Genomic DNA, 27,555 nt, shown 5'->3' with positions numbered 1-27,555 from the left:
GGGGAAGCCTCCCAGGACTGCTGGCTCTGCAGGCAGGCCCAGCGGGGAGCAGCATGGACATGTGCCCAGTGCTCTGGCACCAGGCCCTTATGGCTGCTTGTGCGCTCAGGGAAAGTGCTTATGCCCCCTGCCTCACCCCAACACTTGGAGAGACACGGTTTATCTGTACAACAGACTCCTGGCAGTTCTAGAAATCACTCTGTAGACCAGGTTAGCCTCAAACTCAAAGCTCTGCCTGCTTCTGCCTCCCAAGTTGCTAAGATAAATGGCGTGTGCAAAAAGCCTGCCAAAAGGTTGTCAAAGGTTCAGGAGAACATTCATGAGGTCAGGCCAAGCCAAGCCGTCTAAGACGAACTTAGGTGAGGGGTTAGCTGCACATGAATGCAGGAGCCAGCAGAGGCCAGGGGCACTGGATGGCCCAAGGCAGTCACAGATGTGGGCCTAATACAGGTAGAGTCCAAAGCAGCAGCAGCGCTAGCCACTGCACTGCATGCCTCTTACATTGCTTATTTCTGCTAGGCAGGGCCAGTCATCAGTAGTGGGGCAAAGGCTGTAGCTAAAGCCTTTTATCTTTTGGTGCTGGAGAGATGGCTCAGTGACAAGTGCAGTGCCTGTGGGCCAGCCCCCCCAGGGGCTTCAGTTGTCCTGACACTACCTCACTAGCCTTTCTCCAGGAGACAAGTCTTGCCAATGGTCACAGTACACTTAGGCGTCACTCGGCTGCCAGCAGGCAGCCCAGACACTGGTGTGGCTGGCACTAATAGACCCCTTCAAAACCCAGCACCTAGGTGGTCAAGGGTAAACCCAACCCAAAGGAACCCTGTGCTCCATCCAGCTAGTCTTAACACCAGCACCCTCCTTGGGAAAGAGTGACTCTGGTCCTCATCTAAGCCTGGAGGCTTAGTCAACTGTCCCCAGACACCCCACCCCCCGTGGCCGGACTGGCCTCACTCCAGCTCAACAGAGGCTTAGGGCTCAACCAGGTCCCAGGGTGTGATTATGCCTGGAATTCTCAGGCCTGAGCCAGCACCCTGGAGACCGCAGAAACAAACCCCACCATGTCAAAGTCAGACACAAGGCTTAGCACACAGAATCTGCAGCAGGGAGGGAGGACCTGGGGCACACAGCGATACAAAGAGGCTTGAGTGCGGCCACCTGGGACCTCCTCAGGGACAGAATCAAACAAGCAAGGGAGGACGCTCAAGACTTTTATTCTGCGGGTCTCTGGGTCTAGAAGAAGGTGTTGGGCCTCTTGGTGGTGAAGCGCGGCTTGTGCTGGCGCCGCAACACACGGTGGGGCAGCGGGAACTTTATCTTGGAGTCCTGTGTGGAGAAGGGACAAATGACTAGGGATCGCCCAGGCGCAACCACCCCCCACAGCCCTGCGTCAGCCCCCACTTGAGGCCACTCACGTGGAACTGCTTGACAGCTGGCCGGCGACACTTGCCCGCTGCAATCTCTTCCACCTTCATGATCTGGATGGAGTGCGCGCGGGCACGGTGCCGGGCACCCATGTCACGGTCTGTGGAAAGAGACGGAAATCAGCCCTATCCTCCCGAGGGTCCTCAGAACTGTAGAACCTCCTGATTCACTTTGGGGGGCACTGCACAGCCCCCCAAAGGCGACGAAGCCCCTTTGCTGTGCGCACCACTGCTTAAACGGCCACTACAGGCAGTGGCAGCTCTTGGGTTGGGTGCCAGGCTGGCAGGGGGCTGGAAACTCACAGCACTGGGTGACCGCACCAGCGGTGGTCAGGTCCCGGTACTCTCGGTACATGTTGTGTGTACCGCTGCGGGAGTCGTAGCGCAGCCAGATGCCGAAGTTCTTCACCCGTAGCGGCGACTTCTCAAACACCTGTGGGTAACGGGGTGGCTGTGAGGCACACTGCCCTGGCTCTGACAGTGCCCAAAGACTGTCCCCCTGTGGAGGCCCAGGGCGCACCTGCCCGCAGTACACAATCTCCCCGGATGATTTCTTCATCTTCTTCAGCTGGGACACGAAGTACCAGAACCGGGACTTGGCCACCACATGGTTGGGTGCGAAGATGCGCATTCGGTACAGGGGTGGTGTGTGGCACTTTGGGGTGGGCAGGCAGCGCCCCACCACTTTATACTCCCGAAGCTGAAAGACATGTCACCGGTGGAGGCTGCTGGGTTATGGAGGCAGACGCGGCCTGGTACCCATTACTCACCCCACAGGCAGGGTGCCCAAGCTGCCCCTCCGTCACCCTGCTTTTCCTGGATACATAGTGTGCCCAGTTCCTAAGCTGGACTCCACCCTGTTTCACTTTCCAAGAGCCCAGGGGCAGCCACTTCAGAATAATCATGCCGTGCTGTGGATCTGCCTCAGTTTCCCCAGCTCCAGCATCTAGTTCACATGCAGGTAGCTGGGCACTCTGTCCTCCCTGAAAACTCTAAGCTAGCAGTGGTTGCGCATGCCTTGAATCCCAGAGCAGGAGAACCTTGAAGCTAGCCTGTTCCGCAGTTTCAGGGCAGACAGCACCACACAGATGTCTTTGGGTGGGGAAGATCGGGTGCCAAGAGCTGGGATGGCCCCTTTCCTGTATGTCTCACAAGCAGACAGGAAGGCCACTGTCTGGAGAGCAAACCTGATGTGTGAGACCCCACACCTTAGTTTACAATTTGCTTTTTGTTCTTCCCAAGTATGAGGCAGCCCATCATGTCCTCCAATTTGGAACTAGATAAAGACGGCTCAAGTGACAGGCCTGCCTCTACCTCACCCACTGCGACATCAAGTATGGGGAAGCAGACTCGCTGAACTCAAGAGCTGGGCGCAGGAGACCACAAAGGAACAGCTCGGCCTACCCGAGTACCGCAGACTAGCTTTACATTTGAAGATGGGCTCTCATCCTCTTGAACTCTCCAGACGTGCTGCGAAACTCAGCAGCCGTAGCCTGTATTTCTTGAACACTAGAACTCGCGATAACCATCCTGCGTCGGCTTGCTAGGGGCTCCTACCACAGTGAGTGCCACTGTAACACCAATGTTCTCCCCTTCTCGGACGAGAGGATCTTGGAGGCCCCTCCCTCAACTACTAGCCTGCCGGGGTACCCCGATCTACGCGGCTCCGCCCGCGTCTGCTCAGCACGAGGCGGCCGCCATGTTGGCGGCGAGGAGGCCGTGCGCGCGGAGAGCCGCCCGCGACCGGGAGCGCGGCCCGGCGGCCGCCCACAGCGCCATCCCGAGTCACACGGGCACCCCGCGTGGCCACGCCGCCACGCCGTGACCCCAGCCGCACCGCTGGGGTCCTTACCGTGCCCGACGCCTTCATGGCAGTCCGTCCAACTCCGCCGCCACTCACAAAAGGAAGTGTTGCTTTTCGCGCAGGCTCTCACCATGCAGTCTGTGGCGGAAGTCCCGCCCTCCAGACACCGAGCGCTCATTGGACACAGAGCCTAGCGCTCTAAGAGCTTAGATTCTTTATTGGCTACAGATCGGTACGAGAAGCCCCGCCTCTTCTCGGGGTGACTACAAGTCCCAGGAGGGGGCGGGACACGCTTTTGCACATTTCTCCGGGTCGGGTCCCAGCGTCTGCGCACTGGGAATGTAGCGTAACGGCGGCTTCCAGTTCGGGTCCACCGTTCTTTCCTTTGTCTTCGTTTATTTCTCTTTCTACACCATCTCTTTGTGTATATACCCATCTAGCCCCCATTACCTACCTAGTCATCATTTTTTAGAAATTGTTTCATTCTTAAACCCGTGTGTGGGTGTTTGCCTGCGGATGCCGGAAGAGGGCGTATGGTGCTGGAGTTAAAGTTGTGAGCCGTGAGGCGCTTGCTGGGTCTCGAACCCGAGTTGGTGCTCTTAGTTGCCGCGTTTTCTCTCCAGCCTCATCTATCTTTTTATCTGTCATCAGTTTATTTTGTTGTTTGTTGGGACAGGATTTGTGTTCCCCAGACCAGCCTGTAACTCACTGTAATTCTCCTGCCTCAAGTTCCTGATTGTAGTGATACGGGAGCGTGCCAACCGCCGACCCAGTAGCTGTTCTCTTCATAGAATTGTAGCAGAATTGTACCGCGCTACCTCCTTGCCCTTTTCCTGGCCAGCTTCCCTTCCGGTAGGGAAACGGGCGACAATATCCGCTGTCTTCGCTAGAGGGCGTGCGCCCTCCTTTGGCTCAGCTGCTGGGCTGACTTATCTGGGCTGCTGTCTCCCGTTGAGCTTGAGTGTATACAAGTGTGGGGCCTCAGTTTTCCCAACCCCTCCCCGGTCCATAGGATAGTTGTAAGATTTAGAAATTGGGCGTGGTGATGCATGCCTGAGGTCTTACGTCTTACAATGGGAAACGCAGGCAGGAGGCTCACGACAGAGGGCCTTGGCTACATAGCAAGTCTCCTCCCGCCCTCCCCCTCCCTCACACCCCGAAATAAACAGCATATGATCATGTGTGCAGCCGGCAGGCTACGACACAATGTCTCCCTTTGCCGGGCCACACTGTTGCACACATACTGCGCTCTGTAGGCTGCTGAAGAGAGGTAGACACATTTTGTAAGATGCAGGCAGATCCTGAGATGCCGGGGGAGGGCAGGGGAGGGACAGGGTCATGGTGAAGAAGGTGGTATCCAGGCCCAGTCTTAGTTTTTTGTTTTGTTTTGTTTTTAAATTTATTTTTCTGTACATTTGGTGTTTGGCATACATGCATGTCTGTGTGAGACAGTTGGATCCACTGGAATTTGAGTTACAGGCAATTGTGAGCTGCCATGTGGCTGCTGGAAATTGAACCAAGGTCCTCTGGAAGAGCAGCCAATGCTCTTAACTGCTGAGCCATCTCTCCAGAACGAACCCTAGCCTTAGTCTCGAGCTGGGCCTTGGTGTGAATTGCCAGTCTACAGGCTGTGTGCACGAGCCCGGCAGCTGGTGATGGGGAATGTGACAGGTGTTGGAATTCCACCCGTTGTTTTGTAGATGTTCACTTTGGCCTCTCCTGGGTGCAATAGGCTCCAGCCTGAACAGACCTCCTGCTCCAACTGGCTTCACTCTTGGGGGCTGTGAAACATCCCAGCAGGGCCACCTGTTGTAGGACCTCAGGTTTCTGTCACACACCCTTGTCACCATAGGCTGTCAGCATTCTGGACTTTGAGGCCCGCTGACTGGACTGTCCCCTCTGCCTCTGTCCTTCTGCAGTACACCCTGGGAACCGAGGCTACCCTTTTTGGTCCCTCAGTCACCAGGCACAGTTGTCACTTTTTAGTCATTCCAGTCTTTGTGCCTTTCAGAACTGGCAGGATTTCAGACTCCAAAATGCCTTCAGGCTTATTGTGTGGTACTCAGGATTTCCTGTGCCTGCAACCATAGCTCTGAGGAGGGAACTCAGGGCCTCATGTGAAGGGAAAACACCCAGACACCAAATCCTTAGCACGAAGGACATTTATTTACCCACCCTGGAGGGACAAGCGGAGTGTGTGTGTGTGTGTGTGTGTGTGTGTGTGTGTGTGTGTGTGTCTTTGCCTCTGGTTCAGGGAAGGACAGCAGCAGGTATCTGCAGGAGTGGGTTTTATGGAAAGAAGGTAAAGTCCATGCTAGGGTGAGTTGCTAAGTTCTGATTGGACCTTGGAGTTTTAGTCAGGCATAAGGAAGTACCCAAAGGAGGGACTGGATCTTGGTGGCTAGCTTTAGGAATGGAATCTAAGGCTTTAGAAGGGGAAGGAAGGCAAGAGGCCAACACCTGCTAGCACATGTTTGCAATGCTAGGGCCTATTAGAGAGCTCTTCATTCCCACCTTTCTGTTTTATTATTGGATCGATCACTGGGTATTAGGTAAGTGAGTGTCATTTTTATGGCTACTTGTGGGGCCAGTGAGGAAAAGAGGTACGGAGACTGAGAGGCTCAAGAGTAAAGTATAAAGTTCAATAAGTTTTGGGTTGCGGTGCTGGAAGGAGCGGGGGGGGGGGGGCAGTGTTCCTGCTGACTTCAGGTGTTTTCTCAGCATCACCAGGAACTTGGAATGGTGGCCAAGTCTGGGAAAGGCTGTTGAACTTGCTGTCCAGGCTTTGTGGACCATCTGGGTCTAGCCTCCTTGGAGCTCTCTATAATGCAAATTCCAAGGGAACACTCAGAGCTGGGCAGCTGCTGCAAGGAGCTGCAGGTGATTTGAAATTGACCAAGGACAGAAGGGAAAGTTAAGAAGTTGGGGGAAATTTTAATCTTGGGTATACATTTTAAACTTCTAGGCCCATGGTCTCCAACCACCTAACACGACACAAGAGAGAAAAAAGGATAGAGGGAAAGAGCTCCCTGAATAAAGTCAGGGGTCAGAAAGGGGTCGATGTTATCATTAGACTACTTCCTGCTGATTAGGGAATTGAGTTCCTTAGGCCAAGTTTGATCTTTGCCATCAGGATACTAATTTCTTTTTGTTGTTTCTTCTTTGTGCACAACTACTTAACAAACCACAACCAACCCAGCTGAACTACCAACCCACCAACCCAACCTCTCAGGGCCCTAGCATTTATACACACTCTGAAAAGCCCCCAGATTTCCAAATATCAGTCAGTCGCAGAAACTATGTACAACTGACAAACAGCACACTTGTACTAGAGCAGGCGTTAAATCACAGTCAGCTGCTGTGGAACAGCCCCGAATTCCACATCTGTGATTAAAATGAAAACATATTCTTAGAATATTGCTGTTTTTGTTTTGTTTTGTTTTGTCTTTGTCTTTTTTCAAGACAGGGTTTCTCTGTGTTGCTCTGGCTGTCCTGGACTCACTCTGTAGACCAGTCTGGCCTTGAACTCAGAAATCTGCCTGCCTCTGCCTCCCCAGTGCTGGGATTAAAGTTGTGCACCACCCTCACCTGGCTATTGCTGTATTTAAAGAAACCAAAATTCTAAAATTGCAGCTACAGGAAAAGGGGGAAAGATACACTCTTAGAAACAGGCAGGTGGGAATCTTGAGCTTAGTTGATGACAGTTCTTATCTGGAGTCCATTTGACCCTTAAGACATGGATTCCAGTTGATGCCCTGAAGCTTACAGGAATTTTCTTATATACTTATTTTTATTTCATGTGAATTGTTGTTCTGCTAATACAAAGCTTTTTGGGATTCCAGGGAGTGAGATTGTGTCCAAATGGAGGTGGGGAAAAAAGGAGGGAGGAAGAGGTGAAGGACTGCTATTTGAGTAGAAGGCAAAAGCTACATCGATTTTGGAAAGGCTATCTCTTCTTAGTGAGGGAATAGAGTATGAGGGAATGAGGAGAAAGGAGTGGGGAAAGAGAAGCCTCAGAAGGAGCAAGTTAGGGGATGGGTTGGAGGGTCTGGGGGACTGGCCAAGTATTCCTACTATGGGTAATGGAGAGCAGTGAGCAAAGTCCCAGAATTTTCTCAGGACTTAAAAAGTGGCCCTAGTATCTAGGAGGAATGTGATGAGGTGACCTGACACAAAACATCAGAAGTCCAGAAGCTAGGCTTCTGGAGAGTGGGTGGTGTGGGTTCAGGCAGGTCAGTCAACATCATCAGAGATCTGAGAAGGATGACCCATAGCAGGTGGTAGAATCTGAATGGCCTATATATTGATTAAAGTGACAGAGATGTTTCCATTTCTAAACCGTTGCCCTTGGTTGCTGTGGTCTCCGTGACTGTGCCGTGTGGGACTTCAGCTATCATACAGGACAGCATTTAATCTTTAGCTGAGACTTTTCCTGTAGAGAAACTTGGGGAAAATGACCTTACTTTGATCAGGCAGAGTAGGGAAATCAACCCAAAAGTGTTCACTGATTAATCAGAGCCCTGGCAGTAGGGAAGGCATGGGGCAGTTCACCCAGTGGGTTAGCCTTACCACAATCCAGGTAGAGTCACCACGCTCCTTCTGTCTTCTTTGGAGACCTTAGGGTCCCCATTAGAAAGGGGGCATACCTAATTATGGGACATGGGACACTTCAACATTTCAAATGTCATATTCAGCAGATTTTTGAAGAGTTTGCAGACCATCTATCTATTATATAAGTTCAGGCTTAACCTTGAAAACACACAGGAGGCTCAATAAAGCTTGTCATTAAATGAATGACAGAGCTGAGAGTGAAAGCTTCAGGAATGCAGGCAGGAACTGAGACAAGAGAACAGGGTCACACAGTATCATAGAAGCCAGAAAAAGGAGAGATGGCTCAGTGGTTAAGAGCACTGTCTGCCCTTCCTAAAGTACCTGGGTTCAATTCCCAGCACCCACATGGCAGCTCACAACTGTCTGTTAATGCTGATTCCAAGCGCTCTGACTCCTTCACAGTAATGCATATAAAATGAAACCAAATAAATAATTTTTTATAAAAAGAAGCAAAAAAAAAAAAAAAAAGAAAAAAAAGAAAATAGTGGGAACAAGAAAAGGATCACAGAGGAGAGACAGGACCAAAGTCAGAGAGAATGCATTTTGGGACAGCAGGCAGAGCTGCAGGCAGATTCTCTAGGGAGAATTGAGAGGATGCAAAAGAGGGATGAGAGGTAGGGGAAGTGAAACTGGGCTCATTGACTACTTTATTGGGTTCCTATATCTACCACCCTTCACCCCGATCACTTTCAACCCACAGCACTAGGTAGGATGGTTAGAGAGGAAAGGGGGCATAGATCTCTTTAGACTACCTCCTGCTGATTAGGGGCAAGAGTTCTTTGGGACAAATCCAATGTTCATCAGCAGAACATCTTCAACCAGCAATTCAGCAATAGCAAAAAGCAGCAGCAGCAGCAGCCACCAATATAGATCCTGTCTGGGCTCTTGCATTTATACCCTCTCAAGAGTGTCCAGAATTCCAAATACAACCTTTCTGCAGCTGGCAAAAATCATTCCCCTCCTAGAGCAGTAGACAAATCATAGTCAGCCACTGTGCACAGTCTGAAGCAGCCCCACACTCCACACCCATGATTAAAACAAAAACATATTCATATAACATAATTGGGTTTTTAAATAAACCAAAATTATCACTATTTTGGAAAGGGAGCCAGTGAACGTCTTTAGTGGAGAGACCCAGCTGGCATAGCAGGTCACAGCAGAGATATTAGAGAGTAGCTGCTGTGGGTCTTGGGAGTCTGTAGAAGGCTCTGGGAGGTGAAGAGACATTTTTGGCATAGACAAGAAGAGGAATGTTTAGAGCACATGGATGGTGGATGAGAAAAGTAGCAGAGTCTTTGAATCCAATTTGGTGGGTGGCTAAAGCCAGCAGAAACAAATGATCTTAAGAGTCTGGCTAGGGGCTGTTGAGAACCTAGCAAGTGGGCAGGTCTGGGAGAGTTTGCTAGAAGCAGATGCAGGGGGTAGAGGTAGGGCAGATGCAGGGACACCTGGGAGAGTCCAGAGTGAAGAGGAACCCACAACAGGAGTAGAGGGAAGGAGCCACCAACCAAGAGGAGCTGTTGACCAAGATGAGAGGCCAACTGGGGCCAGATCAAGGGTGTGTAAGACCTGGAGTCTCACTGCTCAGGAGCTCAGGATCACGTCCTTCCCAGGGACTCTCACAGACCACAGCTCAATGCAAAAGCAAGAGGTTTTATTGCTATCTCGATAGGGTCACCCCTCCAAAGATAGGAGACGGCCCTGAACATGCAAGGCACAGGGTTTTTATACCTGAAAATCAGATCACTTTTGCTCTATAGTTTACAGCTGGTTGTAGATAGTTCACAGCTGGTTGTTTTTCAGAAAAGTTCACCCCACCCTTCAAGAGCTATCTGCACCTGGCTTCAATTCAAAGCATCACAGTTGTTTTTTTCTCATTCCCAGGTGGTCCCTCAGGTGGGGGGGGGGGTTTGGCGTTAGTTTGGGAGGGACAGGAGACATGACAAGGTTTGGCATGGCGCAGCTGGGACAGGCTGAGCCATGTGCAGAGCACCTGTCCTCAGTTTCGGTGCTCCTGTGTGCTGGGGGGGGGGATCTGGGGGTGGGGCTGATGGCCAGTGGGACACACACAGAGAAACAGAAAAGGAAACAGAAAGTTCAGTGGAAGGCTTGGGTCTGAGGTAGAAGCAGATAGAAATCTCCAGAGAGGGAAGATGGGAGGGAAATCTCCTCCCACCATTCCATGCCCACAAAAATTGTAAAGGTCTCTATTGTTTGCTCTTTAGGGAGTATAAAGGCCATCTGGAGTGTGGAGACACCTGTAATGCTGGTGTGAGCTGCATCTCTAGGAGACATCCTGGAATTATACCAGTCATGATGGAGGAAGCAGCTCCCCTTGTGAGAGGCCAAGAGCCAAGGGCATCCCTGGGGGTCTTAGCAGTTGAGAGGCCTCTGGGAGGGAGGGGTCATCTTTCAGTCACCAAGAGAGAGACATTGTGGGTTTGAGGAGGAATCTGGGAACCTGGCAACAGTGTTTTTACATGGTTAGAACTGGCCACGGGATTCCAATGGAGCTGTCAGCAAAAGCAAGCAGTGAACTGCCAACCAAGCCTAACTGAAGGGAAAGTGTCTGCCAGCCATCCAGGGAGCCCACCATCGCCGCCAAAGGCCGTGGCAAGGTGCATTCTCTCTGTCCCACAAAACAGAGCAGTGATGCCACAAACTCAAGGGTCACCACCCAATGTCCTGAGGAATGTTTAGGACAAATGAAGGAACAGAAAACTCACCAAAGGGAGCAGGCACTGGATGGTCCAGGACGTGTGAGAATTGGGTTGTGCCTTGTACATCTAACAAAGTCAAGGTCTGAGCAACGGAACCAAATGAAGGGGCCTGGGAGTCCTCACAGAGCACATCCAGACACTGGATCCTCACAAGACGCTTATTTACCCTGGAGAGACAGCTGGGTGTGGGGTGGGGGTTTGGGTGCCTCTGTATCTGGCAAAGACAGCAGCAGGTGTTTCTGCAGGAGTGGGTTTTAAAGAGAAAAGGGCAAGTCTGTGCTAGGGTGAGTTGGTAAGTCCTGGTTGGAAATGTTAGGATTCCAGTGTTTTGAAAGTCGGACTGTTGTTTTACAAAACTAAAGTATTGCAATCATTTGATTTTACCAATAAAGATACTGGGGTGAAAATCTACTAACTCAGGCAGAGGAGGCACCCAGCTGATCTTCCTACACTCCGGGAGGAAAAAGCCAAAAGCCCTTTCTTCCTCTTTACACTGTCTTAAATACCCTTTCTGATTAATTAATCCCTGTCAGCTGGTTGCTTGCTTCGCCTCTTGACCTAGGGTTAACTTTATTTAATCCTGTCTACAGAAAGCTCTTGGTTGAAAGGTGTGTGTTAGGGCTGAGCCATGTCAAACAACAAACATGTTTTTCACAGTTCACAATCTTGGGGTTCACAATGGGATCAAATGTCCTGCAACACTGAGCCTTGGTGTTTTAGTCAGGCAAATAAGGGGAGAGACCTTGGTGGCTAGCTTTAGGAATGTAGTCTAATGGTTTAGCAAGGGAGATGGAAGAGAAGAGGGCGAGGCTTGCTGGTACCATGTTTGCAATGCTTGGGCCTGTTGGAGAGCCCTTCTCTGTGAATACCAGGCTTGGACATCTGTCTTTCCAGCTTGCCCATTCAACAAAGTCTCATTCCTCACCCCTCCCTTTGTTTCTTGAGACAGGGCCTCCCTCTATAGTCCAGGAGCTCTCCCATCTTCCTCAGCTTCAGCACACTGGGGTCACAGGCATGTACCCCCACATTTACCTGAAAGCTGGGGTTTTGTTTTAAATAAATTTTTATCTTTATATAAGTCTAAAAATCTTCTAAGAAATCTTGGTCCCCCTCATGCTTCTGTGACATGATGATTTTTTCTCCCGGACAGGGTCTCATGTGTGTAGTTGTCAATGTCCCTGTCCCGGAAGTCCTGGTTCTCCTGTGTCCATCTCCCAGGGCTAGACGACAGCCATGTGCCACCACACACCGTCACAGATGACACTTTTAATTGGTTATGCAATTTTATTATTCTGCCTTCCTCTGTGGACCAGGCTGGCTTCAAGCTCAGAGATCTGCCTGCCCCTGCCTCCCTGGCTCTCCTATTAAAGGCTTGTGCCCCGTGGGCAGCTTATTCAGGGACTTTAAAGTTTTAAAGTTTTCTGTGTACAGGTGTTCCTTGCCTGTGTGCCTGGTGTAAGGAGATGGAAGAACCATTTGCCAAACTTATTGCTTCACTTGAGCCACATCTGTGCCCCGCCATCCACCCTTGCTGGTGATGCAGTAAACCCTGCTCCTGGAAATGTTCTTTTTTTTTCAATGAAGCCTGGCTGGGCTCACGGTGTTCACAGGGTCATAGAGTTGATGACTCTTGGGGTTCACGGCACTCCTGGGTGTCACGACATTCCTGTTTTCTTCAACCTTTACCATTTGTCAGTTAGATTCCTACTAATTCTGAAGCCCGAGCCTTAGTCCCCCTGGCTCAGGGACCTCCGTATGGATCTGTGCATGCAGGGTTGCTGCTGTCCCGGGCTCCTCTGTAGCCCCACCTCCTCTGTCAGCTTTCACCTCTCCATGCCCAATTGTCTCATCACCATTATCCAGCAAGGAGAGAGGGATGTGGTGGGACTCCCTTGTCACCCCAACATTACCAAAGCTGAGGCCAGAGAGATCGTGAGTTCAAGGCCAGCCCTTGAGCTACATGAACCATGGCCTCAAAAACAAAACAAAACAAGATAAAAACAAAAATAGAAGAGAAGGCAGTAAGATGGTTCGCCAAACCTGAGGACCTGAATTGAACTACTGGTCCAATAGTGGTGGAAGAACAGCGCTTAATTCTAATAGTTGTGCTGCCACAAACATGCTGTCTCATGTGCGCATGCGCGCACCCATGTCTGTTTTACCCAGCGTGGTAACCCAGCCACTCAAGAGAATGAATTGCAATATGAGGAAGGCCTGGATAACAAGCCACAATTCATGTCCTATGTTTTCAGTTTAGATCAAGGTTCTGAAAAGGCCTCCACAGACAATGAGATGTCATAGAGTTTACTCTTGTCAAAAAATTCCTAAATAGGCCAGGCAGTGGTGGTGCACCCCTTTAATCCCAGCACTTGGGAGTCAGAAGCAGGTGGATCTCTGAATTCGAAGCCAGCCTGGTCTACAGATTGAATTCTAGGCCCGCCAGAGTTACACAGAGAAACCCTGTCTCAAAAAAAAAAAAAAAAAAAAAAAAAAAAAATCCTAACTAAATAAAGCTGGGTGGGAGTGACTTAGTCCTAGCACTAGGAGTTAGAGGCAGTCGGATCTCTACAGAGTGCAATGGGCTATGTAGAGAGCCTCTGTCTCGAACCCCCCACTAAAACCGAAACCAAACAAAACTACTGAGTCCTGTTGACTGTCCCTAATGGCCATTTGTATGTAACTTGCTCACATCACATAACTCTATCTGGACCTGAACACAAACCCTGGAGGAGTGCGACCGATCAAAAGCAGCCAATCGACCATCACAGTCAATGACGGAGTAAAAATAAAGGGGGTGGGGAGGAGGGAGAAAGAAGACTCGGGGCTGTTACTGAGATGCGCGCATTGGAGGGGGCGTGGCCTTGAGCTCCGAGGAGGATGTGAGCGATTCCCGCACCGGACGGCAGGGGGTGACCGAGGCTGCTTGTGGCTTGAGACTGGAAAAGCGTAGCGTGAGGTGTGGGGACTCCAGAGCTGTTGGAGGGAGTGGAGAAAGCTGTGGTCGCCGTCAGAGCGATGGCAATTGCTCACAAAGCTCAGCAGTGCTGAGCGTGGTGTCCCACATCTGCCAGCCCATCTTTGGGAGATGGAGATGGGAGCCTGGTTTACAGCTGCGCTCTCGGGACGGGCTGTGGGAGTGGCTCAGGAGTAGAGCGACAGCCGAGAATCCCCTGGGAGGGGCTGGCATGTGGGTAGGGCTAGCAGGTCCTGTGGAGGCTGAGACCTGTCGGAGCACTGGAGAGGGATGTCTGGCTAAACTGCTTCGGAGAATTGCAGACAGCATGGCTGCACGGAGGGTAACAGCTTCCTCCATCACCCTCCCCATCTCCATGGGGACCAGACAGCTGATCGATCCGCTGGCTGGATCTAGGTGTGGACAGAGGTGAGGGACATGACCTGAGCCCCAAGTCTGATATTTTGGAACTGACCACTGATTCCTCTTCTCTCGGGGAGCCTTGCATTTCCTACTCCTGGGCTCCCAGCAGAAAAACTCATGGGCACTTTAGTTTTGAGCATCTTGCAGAACACTCGAACTACTGGCCCGTACAGCCTAATGGGGAACCTCTCCCCAGCTGACTCACGGCAGAGACGTTCTTAGCTGCTCCGGACCTCAGGGACTAGATCATAACATCCACACTCACTACAGGTGTGATGGTGCAGGCCTGTCATTTCCAAAGACGAGATCCGAGGCAGGAGAATTGTCAGTTTGAGGCCACTGTGGAATACAGCAGGAAATGGGAAAGGAAAACAGAAGAGCCTTAGGCAGCTAGTAGAGCTCAGACTTCAGCTGAGGAAACTGGGTTCAAATCCGAGGGACTCTGTGAGCGTACCTGAGAAGACAGAGCAAATGAAAGAGAGCAGGACTGGTGAATAGGCTGCCGAGTCGGTTCTGCACGCCTCTCTAGCATCTGCTGCACAGCTCCAGCTCTCTGCTGGTTTGGTAGGCTCTCACTATGTGGCCCTGGCTGGCAGATAGGCTGACCCTATACAGAGACCTGCTTGCCCCTCTCTGCTCACCATGTGCTGGGATGACACACAACACGCGTGTCACTTTTAGTTTTTAAAGATTTCTTAGTGTTTGTGTGCACAGGAATGCATCTGTGGAGGCCAGAGGGGGCAGCACATACCTGGGATCGGGTGCTCCAGGCAGTGTGGACCTGCGCTGTGGGTGCTGGGAATGGAACTTGGGTCCTCTGCAAGAGCAGTTCAGAACATTTAAGAGCTGAGCCTGCAGTGCCTTGTGTGAGCCTTAAGGGAGCACCCAGGCTGTTCTCAGGCTACCGGGGTGGCCTCAGACTCTCCACAGTCATCCTTCCTCAGCCTTCTGTGATGAGCCACCATGCCCATTCTGCACTTGATCTTAGCCAGAAGGCCGAGAATGGGTCAAGTGCAGCTTCCGTTATAATAGAGGAAATCACAGGCAGCCAGCTTGTGCAGGCTGAACAGCCAAGGGGGAGGAGACAGGATTCGGGAGGATTCTGGTGCCAAAACAAACAAACAAACAAACAAACAAACCCCAGGGAAATTGGTATCCAGGAACCTCAGACTGTTGCTACACTGATGAAGAGGAAGTTGGCTTGGACAAGTCCCGGACAGAACATCAATCAGCAGGGGCCCTGATTCTGCTTCCTGATGCTTCACATCAGTCCTGATTTGCCTTTTGCTTATTTTTTGTTTGTTTAGGAACAGTCTGCGTAGCCCTGGCTCTCCTGAAGTTCACTGTGCAGACCAGTGTTGGCCTGGAACTGGCAGATATTCTCCTGCCACTAGAGGGCTGAGATTAAAACATGCTTCTTTGTCTTTTTAGATTGTTTGTTTTGATACATGGTCTGATGTAGTCCAGGCTGGCCTCGTATTTGCTAGGTAATGGAAGCTGACTGTGAGCTTCTGATCCTTCTGCCTTAGCCTCCTTCAGAGTGTTGAAGCTCCTGGTTGGTCTTAGTTTAGTTGTTTACTCCTGAGACAGGGAGCTCACTGCTGAGGGGAGGCAGCTGGTCCTTCTTGGGATGAACAGCATTTCAAATACTTAACATGGAATGACCATAGAAGATCTAAGATTGGAGTGAGACTGTTCCAGAAGGTCTGGTTGGGAGCTGCATAAGCAATCTCCATCAAACCACAGCCCAAGTGAATCCCAAGCTGACTGCTGTCCCAGTGTGTGGGAAGCAGTGGAGGTAGGAGGGTCACTAGCTCTAAGAAGTACTATGGCTGTCTAGAAGTGAAAGGACCAAGCCTGACTTCCTCCCCCAAAAGTCATTAGTCCCAGGAACTAGTCCATAGGTCACCAATTCTAGGAATAAGAAAACCATAAAATTCCCTACCAAAGACTAGCCTGGAGGTAACCCCAAGAATGGGAAGGTATCTTATCTCAGGGTGGGGCATCTGTGCTGGGCGCCCACTGACCCTCCTGGAGTCGATAGATAGCTCACTAAATGTTAGTTATATTAGTTAGACAATCACTTTTTAACAAGCTTTCCCTTGCTGAATGTCACCAATCTTACATACCCAATCGTGTAACTGCTAAGCTGGAAATTCCAATAAAAACCCTGCTGTGTAGCTGCTCAGGGCTTTCCTCTCTGGTGACAATGGAGAGACAAAACTTAAGCCTGAATAAAACTCTTTGCTCTTGCATATGTGGTCTGGCTCCTGGTGGTCTTTGCGGACCTTGAGATCTGGCATAACAGAGGCAAACTTGCTTGTTGTCAGATGGGCTGACACTTAAACAGACCTGATGACTTCACCCCTCCAAAATGACCGGAACACTGCCCACCTGCCCCAAATACTGTAAATACTGAAACGTCTGTCTCCCTTGATCTGGACCATCATGCACAATAAGAAAACTGCCACAAATCCCTCAAAGTCCTCCCTCTGTTGGAATTTAGGAAGCTTGTAGGTTCTGTGTTGAACCACTGTGTTGGCATGAGTTTTTTTTTGGGGGGGGCAGAAATTCTTTATCGCCTGAGTGGATGAATGAGTGAATTAATAACTGAATGAATGAGTGAATGAATAATGAACGAAATTTTGGGAGTGATAACATAGCCTCACTATGGGGCCAGTCTTAGCCCTCTATACTCTCCCAAAGCCCATAGGGCGTTGACAGGGTTCAGAGGAGGGGGCGCTTCCGGCCGGGGTCTCCGGTGCTTCCGGTACGCTTCTTGAAGGGGCGGGGCCAGAGGGGGCGGGACGCTCAAGCGTCTGGGCGGCACGAAGATGGCGGCGGTGATGGCGGCGCCCGAGGCTGTGGAAGCGCCGAGTTCGCTGCTGCTGCTGGTAGTGGGCGAGTGCGGCTGTCCAGGGCTGCTGGCCTACGTCCTGAAGGAGTTGGAACGAGGTTAGTCCCGCGAAGGTCGAAGGGCGAGAGAGGCGGGGCGGGGCATCCGGGGCTGGGGATTCCGGCGCGCGGTGGGCCGGGGTCCGGGTGGGGTACGGGGTTCCCGGACACAACGTTCCGGGCGCGGCCTGTGGTCCTAGCAAGCCTAGGGGTCCGCACGTGCCTCCTGTACGCCTGAACAAAACGCAGAGGCGTGGGTCACGGGGTCCGGGTGGAGCGCGGTGGGCTGGGCTCCGCGTGGGGCATGGCAGATGGGTTGTCGGATTCTGGGGGTACTGGGTTTGGGGAGCGGCCTGAGGCTCGAGGGGGCGCTGAAGCCCCAGCTTCGGGATTCCGGCGTGGTGCGGCCTTCCTCCGGCCCCGCCCCTCGCCGGGCTCCCGGGTTCCTGCGGCGCCCCGGGGCCTGTTTTCCCCTGCTGCTAATTGGCGCGTGGGTGGAGCGAACGCCCCGGGGATGTTTGGCACGAAGGGAGCTGACTCTGCCGCACCTGCCACTTTGGGGTATCGGGCGGGGCTCCATCGCCTGCAACTGGGCAGCGAATGCAGTGCATTCGTGGGCATCCCTGCAGTCGGGAGCTGAGGCCGGAGGAGCCCTGTAAGTTCCAGGCCAGACTGGGCTACAAGATAGGCTTCTCAAAAATAACTTCAGGGGTTCAGTCGGTAGAGTGTTGCCTGGCATGTCAACTTTGGGCCTCATCCCTAGCCTTCATTTGTCCTCTCAGCAGCTCAAAGATGGAGGCATGGTAAGTGGCACATGAGCCCAGCCTGAACTACAAATTGAGTAAATAAATACACAAAACCTTCAGAAGAACATAGGATGCCCATGGACTGAAGAGTGTCACTGAGCCTAAGTGTGACAGGCTCAGCACACAGACTGAGCTGAATGACAGGCAAGGCCCTCTCGCCTTCTGAGTAATGGTGATGTGCTGGGGAGGAGAATGCAAAGTAAACTAGACTTCCCTGGTGTCAGGGGGCTCCAGGATACCAAAGGTCCAGAGGAGTGCTTCTCAACCTGTTAGTCACAATGCTTCCACAGGGTTCCCATATCAGATTTACAGTTTGCAACAGCAAAATCACAGTTACAATTTCGTAATATTATTTTATAAAATAATTTTATGGTTTGGGGGTCACCAACATGTGGAACTGTGTTAAAGGTTTGCAGCATTAGGAAGATTGAAAACCACTGCTTCAGAGAAAAGCTTGTCTTAGAGGCTGGGGGCTGGGGACCCTGCTCACTGGGAAAGGTGCAAAGGGGTGCTTCTCAGGTGGGAATAGCCCAAGACAGTCAGGTGTGTGCACACTTGTCATCTCCCCTTTGGAGATGGAGGCAGGAGGATTCCTGTGCACTCTGGTGGCCGAGGAGGGAAGGTGCTGAGAGCCTTTGACTCCCATCAAAGCTGGGGTTGGCAGTATGTGCCTGCAACTCTAGCTCTGGAGGCCAAGCAGGGCTCTCCTGGGTGCTCACTGGCAGCCAGCCTCACCCAGCTGATGACCTGAAGACAGTGAGGGGCTCTGTCCTTGGAACATAAGGTGCAGAGCAGTTAAGGAAGACGCGGAGTATGACCTTTGGTCTCTGCTTGTATGCACATAGGGACACACGTGTGCATGCCTGTGTGCAATGAGAATTCTAATTTTGGTTTCTTTAAAAAACAGAAATATTAGCTGAGTAGTGGTGGTGCAGGCCTTTGATCCCAGCACTCAGAGAGGCAGAGGCAGACAGATCTCTGTGAGTTCAAGAACAGTGTGGTCTACAAAGTGAGTCCAGGACAGCCAAGACTACACAGAGAAACCCTGTCTCGGAAAAACAAAAACAAAACAACAACAAAAGAAAGTTTTAGACATGTTTTCCTTTTAATTCCAGGTCTGGGATGTTGGGCTGCTTCGAAGCAGCTGACTATGATTTGCCTCCTGCACAAGCAGAAGTGTGGTTTTGCCAGCTGCAGATAGTTTCTGCATTTGTGTGATGTTTGGAACTCTGGGAGTTTTCCAAAGGGTATATAATACTAGGACCTTGCTGGGGGTGAGGGGGTTGGTTGTAGTTTGTTAGTAGTTTGTGCTCAAAACAAAACAAAACAAAACAAGAAATTAGGTTCACAGATCCCTTATCTCTCTTCCCTCTATGCTTTCTCTTCTATCTAGTGATGGGGGTTAATCTGGGGGATAAAGGGTGGGAAAAGAACCATGGCAAAGCTAAGGTTAGCTACGAATGTGCACATAGAAATTCCCCCAGACTTTCAGGATCCTAACAGAAGAGTGGGGATGTGGACCAGGGACTGGTCATCTTGTTGGTCAGGCCTCAGGCCAGTGAAGTGTCGAGGCCTGCCCGAGTCCCTGTGCCTCTCAAGGTAGAAGGGGGTTGCTGAAGCTGAGCTCTGTCTCCTGCTTCCTGAAGGTGTTCGCTCGTGGGATGATGTGGACCCTGCCGTGTGCAGCCTGGATGAGCAGCTCAAGGCCTTTGTGTCCCGGCACTCGGCCACTTTCTCCAGCATTGTGAAAGGTGACCTGTCCCACTCTGCCTCCCTTGGTACTCCTGCCACTCACTGGAGACTGAGCTGCTGGGTGACAGCTATGTACTGGGCGTGGGGTGGGGCGCTGTGGAAGCCCCTGACCAGATGCTTCCTTGGCTTTAGGACAGTAGAGGCAGGGCTCACTGTCCCTGTTTGCAGAAGCGTGCAGGGGAGGGGCCTCCCTGAGGGCCAGAACCTACAGGTTGCTCTCAGACAATAGGGTAGCAGAGATGGGGTACAGGGCAAGCTTCCCAGGGGATCCCAGGGTAGCCAGAATAGCCACTGGCCACTTTATGGGTATTGCTTGTACCTCGGTTTCTGACTAGCGATTGAGTCATCACTAAAGCTGCAGGAGGGGAAGGAAGTGTGTAGTTGTCCCTTTGGCTCACAGTAGCTTCCTGATCCTGGTGGGTGGAGAGAAGCTGGAAATGCCACACAGTGTGACCTTCTGTGCGCACAGCCCCTCCTGAGAGCCCCTTGGGCAGTCATGTTCTCTGGCTGGGTTTGCTCAGCCCTGGGGAGCAGCTTTGAGGGGAGGGACTAAAGCCGCTGCCTGCTGTGCAGAGCCTCCCAGGTCCAGCTTTTGCCAGCCTAGCAACTCTAGCTGTTTGTTTCTCTTGTCCCTGCTTGAGGTCCTGGGGTACCAGTGCATTTCTCTTTGCGCTCATCTTTGCTCACAGCTAGACCAGGTGCTTGTACCCCTGTGTGGGTCCTGACGATTGAGTCCCTCAGGGTCCTCTGGTGGCAGGATTTGGCATCAGGCAGCCTGATCCTGAATCAGGGCCTGAACATGTCATCCCACAGGCCAGCGGAGCCTGCACCACCGAGGAGAGACCCTGGAGACGCTGGTCCTGCTCAACCCCTCTGACAGGTCCCTGTGCGATGAGGTAGGAACAGGTGCCTGGGGGCCTGTCCCAGCTGTGTGCTTAACACTTCCACCTCTGCTTCCTGCCTCTTGTAGGGGTGGGGCCGGAAGGCTGCAGCCTAGAGGAAGGGAGTGTTCTATGTCTAGCTGGAGGCAGTGGGAACCTGACTGAGGCTGTGTCCTAGCTCTGCCCTTCAGCCTGACAGGGAGCTGTCCTAGGTGGCCAGTAGTCTTGGCTTTGGCCAGTCTGCACCTTTCTCCCAGTGATAAGACAGTGGAGGGCCAGGCAGCTCTGGACCTGCCCCCTGCATGCCCTAAGTTGATCTGGGAATGTTGTCATAGGCTTGTTGTCTCAGCAGGAGGAGGCAGAAGCAGGGTTAGGAGGTGAAGGAGTCTCTGTGCTTTCATAGAGGAACCCTGCCTATAAAAAGAAAGAAAAAGAACAGGCTAAGTGGGTCTCTGCTGAAGGGAGTCTCATGCTAAAGAGTAGAGCTACGCAGGCAGGTGTCCCCTGGTGTGGGGAAGCAGAGGGCTGTGGTGTGCTTCTCAGTTGCCTCCACAGCACCAGAGCTGGGGCCTGGCCCTGTGCTGCTCACAAGATGCTCACCTCATCCTCTCAGCTCCGGAACCTCCTGATGGACCCCGCCCCTCACAAACTGCTGGTGCTGGCAGGGCCCTGCCTGGAGGAGACTGGGGAGCTGCTGCTGCAGACTGGGGGGTTCTCGGCCCATCACTTCCTACAGGTGCTGGGGGACAAAGAGGTGAGCACAGTTCTTTCCTGTGCACTGGGGTGAGAGGAGGGCCCCCATACTGCTCATCACTGCCCAGTGCAGTGATTGTGTGTGTGTGTGTGTGTGTGTGTTTGCTTGCTTGCATGTGCACACAGAATGGGTCGCGGTCAGGATGACTCCCTAGGAGACCTGGGTGGGCCTGGGGTACCCAGCTGTGGGTTGGGTGTTTGGGGGAATGGCACCCAGTCCTCTGGTCCCACGTGGTCCTGTGCTGGCCCTACAGGTTCAGGACGCGCTGGCCTTGGCGTCCGCTGCCCCAGGGGTCCTCACCATGTCCTGCCCGACCTTCGGGGACTGGGCACTGCTGGGCCCCGCGCCCGGGCTGCGGCTGCGGCTGAACCCGCCCGCACGGCTGCCAGCCTCCGAGGGCCTGCGCGCCTTCCTGGAGTACGTGGCTGAGTCCCTGGAGCCACCGTCGCCCTTTGAGCTGCTGGAGCCGCCGGCCTCAGGCGGCTTCCTGCGCCTGGCGCGGCCCTGCTGCTATGTGTTCCCGGGCGGCCTGGGTGACGCCGCCTTCTTCGCCGTCAATGGCTTTACGGTGCTGGTGAACGGCGGCTCCAACCCCAAGTCGAGCTTCTGGAAGTTGGTGCGCCACCTGGACCGCGTAGACGCCGTGCTGGTGACCCACGCGGGCGCCGACAGCCTACCCGGCCTCAACAGCCTGCTGCGCCGCAAGCTGGCGGAGCGCGAGGCGGCGTCGGGGTCGCAGGGACAGCATGAGGAGCGGCTGCGTCGCCTGCTGTCGCCAGCGCTGGGCGTGGTGTTCCTGAACGCACGTGAGGCGGGGTCTCGGCTACGTGGGGGCGAGGACGAGGCTGTGTGCGCGCGGGGCCTGCTGAGGAGCCTGGGCATCACGCCGCTGCCCCTGCAGCGCGGCCCGCAGCCTGCACGCCCCACCGTCCTCTTTGAGAAGCTGGGCGTGGGCCGCCTAGAGCTCTTTGTGTTGCACCCGCCGCCAGGAGATCCCGCGGCGCCCGCCTGTGCCCTGCTCGTGTGGCAGCCGGCATCCCCTGGAGACAAAGTGGTGCGCGTGCTGTTCCCCGGCCGCACTCCGCCAGCGCGCCTGCTGGACGGGCTGCAGCGGCTGCAGCACCTGCCGTGCCTGCGCCGCCCAGTGGTCACTGCGCGGGATCTGGATGCCCCCGCGCGGGCCGACAGCCAGGACAGCTTGGCATCGCGGGAAAGCACTCGCAAGGAGCCAGCCCGCAGCGCTGTAGGCTGCGCCACTAGCAGGAGTGCAGTGCGAAGGGAGCCCGCCCTGGGCACGCGAGACGCCAAGAAGGAGACGAGACCCGGGCCCGCGCGGCCTGCCGTCCGCGACACGCGCCGCTCTGGGCCTGCTGTCACCAACACGAAGCCCCGCACCTCACAGAACGGACCTCGTGCCCCGGTTTCCACAGGGCTACCCACAGCCCTTGTGCCCGAGTGCCCTGGAGAAGTGGGAAACAGCATGGAGCCTGAACGGCCACCTGCCCCGTCCCTGACCCTGTCCACAGCTCCGTCCCCGCTGCCTACCGCCCCTGGCAGTAGCCCTGAGCGCCTGTCTCTCAGCCCGCTGCACCCGGAGCCGGCACCTGATGCATCGCCCTCAGCTACCACGCCCACTGCTACAACGCCTACGCTGACCACGCCCTCTCTGCCCGCGGAGCTGGGCTCACCCCACTCTACCGAGGTGGATGAGTCGCTCTCTGTGTCCTTTGAGCAGGTGCTGCCTGCAGGCGACGCGGGGCTCAGCCTTCCCTTGCGCCTAGCACGGCGCTCCGCCTCCCCGCACGATGTGGACCTGTGCCTCGTGTCTCCCTGTGAGTTCGAGCACCGCAAGCCACTCCCTCCTGCTTCCCCCGGCAGCTCGGACAGCAGTGCGCGTTCTCAGGAGCGGCCACCCGAGACGCCACCCACGTCGGTGAGCGAGTCCCTGCCTACACTCTCTGACTCTGACCCTGTGCCAGTCGCAGACTCCGACGACGACGCAGGCAGTGAGAGCGTGGCCAGGGACCCGCTGCCCACACCTCGTGTGCCACCACCACTGCCTGACGCGCCTGGCATCTGCATGGTGGACCCCGAGGCGCTGCCACCCCGTGCCCGGCAGCCTCCCAACACCTCCAATTCCAGCCGTGGCCGCAAGGCCCCAGCAAGGCCGAGCTCTGCCTCTGCCGCCCCCAGAGCTACAGTCGTGGCTGCCAAGACCAAGGGCCCTGCAGGGGACCGGGCCCGGCCGCAGAGCGCCCGCAGTGAACCCGCGGACAAGCCAGGACGTGTGCCCCTCACCAGGAAGCCCTCAGTCCCCAAGACCATTCCCAAGACGACCTCTACCACGAGGATCTCCGGTGAGTCTCCACTTTCCTGCTGTCTGGCTGTAGCCTCTCTGCTCCCTCTGGGCCTCGTTCTAGTTTAGGGGATTGGCTGGTGGCTCTTGTGCGACCTGAGCCGGGACAGGCTGTAACCCTGCCCCAGCCTTAATGCCTTCAGAGAGGCCTTTTGGTCTGGGTCTGGATGTGCTGCTTTCTAGAAGTTTGCCAGGTCCTGGGTGGGCATGGATTTCCCTGCTTGTCCTCATCTAGTTGAGATGCTGGTATTAGAGACACCTCCCATCTTGACAGCCCCCCCCCCCCAGTTGCTGACCCGGTGTGCAGTTTGCCCTCAGCAGCCATCTCCTGCCTGAGCCGCATCTTGTCTTATGTTTTGAGATGGCCACATGCCAGATCCTTCCAGCGAGACTGTCTGCTAAGCTTAGGGCTGTCTGCTAAGCTTAGCACTTTTCGGTGTTTTTAAAGGGTTTTGCTGGTTGTGGGGGGTGCAGCCCTTTATTCTCAGCATTCTGGAGGTGGAGGCAGGTAGATCTTATGAGTTTGAGCCTAGCCTTGGCTGTGTAGCAAGAGAGAGACTGTTTCTGAGACAGACTAGAGGGTTTTCACTGGCTTACAACTGGAAGTGATCCCTTGCCTCCAGTCTCAAATGCTGATCTGATCGGGGAGCACCTGGGCTTTACATGTGGGTTCTGAGGGTGCCTCTGGATCACCAGGCTAGGTGGCACTGAGGCCAGTCTCTGGGCCTGTTCCCAGCAGGGCCCTGGCCTTAGGCACTGCTGTAGGTTATAGATTGGGGTGGGGGCTGGTAAATGACTGGGAGAGACTTGATTGCTCTATTCTACCCAGAGTGGCACCTAGTGACCCTGCTGGAGTCAGGCCCACACCTGAGGATAGGATATAGCTAACCATGGCACCGGCGGTGATTATGCCAGATCTGGACAGGCATGGCCTTTGTAGGTTCTCAGGCCGTACACATATCCAGTGAGGCCCAGGTTCAGAAGGGCCTTTCAGTGGTGGTGACATTTTTCTGCCTTCTCCCTTTCCCTCTACCTCTGTAGACTTTAGTTCCATGATGGATTGATTCCCAGTGCCCTCAGCAGGGCCAATGTGTCGTAAGCCAGAGTTTTCATTGGCTGTACTGAGGCTGAGCAGGGCTGGATTTGCCATTCTCCTGCAGTCATTTTGTACCCATGGCACTGAGGCTGCTGTGGGTGGCTGTTGTCCTGCTTCCTTTGGACCTGTTTCCTCTGCTGCCCTGGCTGCTGGTGACCCAAGAGTGGGGACAGGGCTTTGGGTCTTTGGCACCTACCCCACAGGCAGTTTTTGTGAGCACCCTCAGTTGTGTGTGCTCGGGCGCTCACAGCTTGCTCTCCAAGTGCCAACCTCATGGCCCAGGGGCTTCAGCCACGTAGGCAAAGCCCCAGGGCGTGTAAGGCACAGGGATCTGGGCTGTCTGTCCCTAGTGGGAGGTGAGAGCCACCTGTCACAGGGTGCCACCACCAACCTGTGCCTTCCCCACAGGGCCCGGTTCCCGCCCTGCACCACTTGTTGCTGGCTCTCCTGTCTACCTGGACCTGGCCTACCTGCCTGGTGGTGGTGCAGGCCACCTGGACCAGGACTTCTTTCTGCGGGTGCGTGCACTCTGCTACGTCATCAGTGGGCAAGGCCAGCGCCAGGAGGAGGGCCTGCGTGCCTTGCTGGATGCGCTGTTGGCTGGCAAACAGCAGTGGGACCTCGACCTGCAGGTGGGTGGAGTGCAGGACTCTGAGGCCTTGCTTCATTCTAGGACTGCAGGGCATGGGGCCTAGGTGCCCTGTCCCCTGCAAGGCAGCCCTGGGGAACAGCTGGGGTTCATGCAGCTGAGAAGTGTCACCAAAGGGGTAGGTGCTCCCCAAAGCTGTGTGGGGTCAGAGTGTGGAGGCCAAGGGACTGTGGTTGAGGTACATCACATGCCAGGATATTCTGGCAGCCCAGTGACATACAGCCCTGCCACAGTGACATGTGGGAGACCCAAAGGTGGGAGGGAGTGGCAGACCAGCCCCGGGCCATGTGCCAGTTAATCAGAGAGGGGTCATCTGTTTGCCTGCTGTCCCCCCAGGTCACACTGATCCCCACCTTCGACTCTGCGGTGATGCACAGGTGGTATGAAGAGACGCATGAGCAGCACCAGGCGCTGGGCATCAGGGTGCTGGGCAGTGGCAGCATGGTGTCCATGCAGGACGAGGCCTTTCCCGCCTGCAAGGTGGAGTTCTAGCCCCGAGCCGCAGCAGGTCCTCACTGTCCTGGTTAGGGCTCTGCTCCTTGTGGAAGCCAGATGCTGTGCTTGAACAAGCCACTGTGTGACACCCCAGCTCCCATCCCCAGCACTGTGGAAAAGAAGAGTGCACTTGCTAATGCCCCATCACATGGCAGACACAGCTATCTCGTTCTTCATCCAAGCACTCAGATTGCAAAGGCAGAAGGATGCTTGCGGGTTCCAGGCTAGCCCAGGCCTGCACAGTGAATCCTTGTTTCAAAAATGACAAAAATCAAAGCAGGCAGGTGGGGTTTTGTCTTAGGGTTCTGTCTTAGGGTTTCTGTTGTGTGAAGGCCATGGCCATGAACAGCTTGAGAAAGGGTTAGTTTAGGGCAGGAGTGCAGGCGGAGCTGGTGCAGAGGCCCTGTCAGTAATTTTTTTTATATTCCCAGGCCACTTTGCTGGAGCCATTTTCTTAATTCATGTTTCCTCTTCCCAAATGACTTTAGCCACCACACTTGGGGAGAATTTAGTAAGGAATGAAGGCTGGGGTACACTGGACAGTTTCATGTCCAGTTGAGACAAGTTAATGTCATCTGAGAGGAGGGAACCTCAGTGGGAAAATGCCTCCATACGATCAGGGATCAGGCTGTAGACAGGCCTGTGAGGCAATTTTTCTTTTTCTTTTTCTTTTCTTTTTTTGTTTTTGTTTTTTATTTGGGACAGGGTTTCTCTGTGTAGCCCTGGCTGTCCTGGACTTACTTTGTAGACCAGGCTGTGCTCGAACTCACAGAAATTTGCCTGCCTCAGCCCTCAGCCTCCCAGAGTGCTGGGATTACAGGTGTGCACCACCACGCCCAGCTTCTGCAATTTCTTAATTAGTGATTGATTGGGTAGAGCCCAGCCCCTGGTGGGTCCTGGGCTGATGGTCCTGGTTCTGTAAGAAAGCAGGCAGAGCAAGCCATGAGGAGCAAGCCAGTAAGTAGTACCCTCCATGGCCTCTGAATTAGCTTCTGCCTCCAGGTTCTTGCCCTGCTTGAGTTCCTGTCTGACTTCCTTCACTGCTGAACAGTGATGTGGAAGTGTAAGAGTGTAAGCCGAATAAACCCTTTCCTCCCCAACTTGCTTTTGGTCATGGGGTTTCATCACAGCAATGGTGCCTAACCAAGACACTGGGGTGTGGCCATCCTTGAGCTTGCTGGAACGCCCGATGGCATGGCTTTGTAGTCAGTGCCACCCGGGTCTCAGGCAGTGAGACAGGCACTGACTCTGTAGAGCCTTCATTCTGGCCTCACATCTCCAGACCAAGCCTTTTTGAAGTAGCCATAAGCATGACTGGGTGCCACCAGCAGGTGGATGTAGTGAGGGCTCTGCAAATGAGTGCTAGGTAGGGGACAAGGCTGGTGGCATCATGAGGCTCCCAGGAGTGCGTTCATAGGGGAGGTCACCCATAGGCCACAGCAGTGAGCTAAGCCACTGTCCCCTGATGCACTGTCCGCTGCAGCCTTACCCCCTTCCAGGGCAACACAGCCTGGCTACCTCCCAAAGTCTTCAGCCACAGGATGGTGCTATGGTCTGGGTCACTTTTTCTTTTTCCCATGTGTTGTACTCGGAGAACAATTTGGAAGGATGGCTTCCCTCCCTCTACCATGTGGGTCCAAGATCACACTGTTGCTGGTTTCGAGCACCTCTACCAGTTGAGCCATGTCTCTGGCCCTTTTGAGGCGGTGGGTAGTTGCCTAGGCTGGCTGTGAACTTGCAGCAATCCTGCATTAATACCTTGAGCCCTGGTGTGACAGGAACGCACCACCGCATGGTCTTCGGTGGAAATCTTCTAGACTTTGTGTGTTGATGTTTGCCTGAACACATGTCTGTGCACCACATACCTGCAGTGCCCACGGAGCCAGCAGAGGGCATCACCCTCTGGCGTTGGACTCTCACATGGGATGGTGGTGAGCCA

General features: G+C 53.8%; 2 protein-coding genes and 1 non-coding gene across 3 annotated transcripts; 1 reads left to right on the top strand and 2 right to left on the bottom strand.

The window, feature by feature from the left end:
• Positions 1-1,195: 1,195 nt before the first annotated feature.
• Rpl18a (ribosomal protein L18a) lies at positions 1,196-3,347 on the bottom strand. The gene is made up of 5 exons (XM_055618808.1): positions 3,274-3,347; positions 1,942-2,121; positions 1,725-1,854; positions 1,413-1,522; positions 1,196-1,323 (listed from the first exon to the last, which is right to left on the bottom strand). Exons 1-5 carry the CDS (start codon positions 3,289-3,291, stop codon positions 1,231-1,233), a joined length of 531 nt encoding a protein of 176 aa, XP_055474783.1. The 5' UTR covers positions 3,292-3,347; the 3' UTR covers positions 1,196-1,230.
• Positions 1,570-1,700, bottom strand: LOC129685386 (small nucleolar RNA SNORA68). Its single transcript, XR_008721477.1, has one exon. It is a non-coding gene; the product is annotated as a small nucleolar RNA SNORA68 (small nucleolar RNA).
• A 13,418-nt stretch (positions 3,348-16,765) lies between the features above and the next one.
• Positions 16,766-26,716, top strand: Map1s (microtubule associated protein 1S). Its single transcript, XM_055618875.1, has 7 exons — positions 16,766-16,887; positions 19,280-19,384; positions 20,199-20,281; positions 20,880-21,020; positions 21,274-23,377; positions 24,881-25,104; positions 25,458-26,716. The coding sequence occupies exons 1-7, from the start codon at positions 16,767-16,769 to the stop codon at positions 25,611-25,613; spliced, it is 2,934 nt and encodes a 977-aa protein (XP_055474850.1). The 5' UTR covers position 16,766; the 3' UTR covers positions 25,614-26,716.
• Positions 26,717-27,555: the final 839 nt, after the last annotated feature.

Source organism: Psammomys obesus, unplaced genomic scaffold, assembly GCF_907164565.1.
Source record: "Psammomys obesus unplaced genomic scaffold, mPsaObe1.curated_primary_1811, whole genome shotgun sequence".
In the NCBI taxonomy this organism is placed as follows: domain Eukaryota; kingdom Metazoa; phylum Chordata; class Mammalia; order Rodentia; family Muridae; genus Psammomys; species Psammomys obesus.
This window is presented reverse-complemented; position numbering and strand designations above follow the sequence as displayed.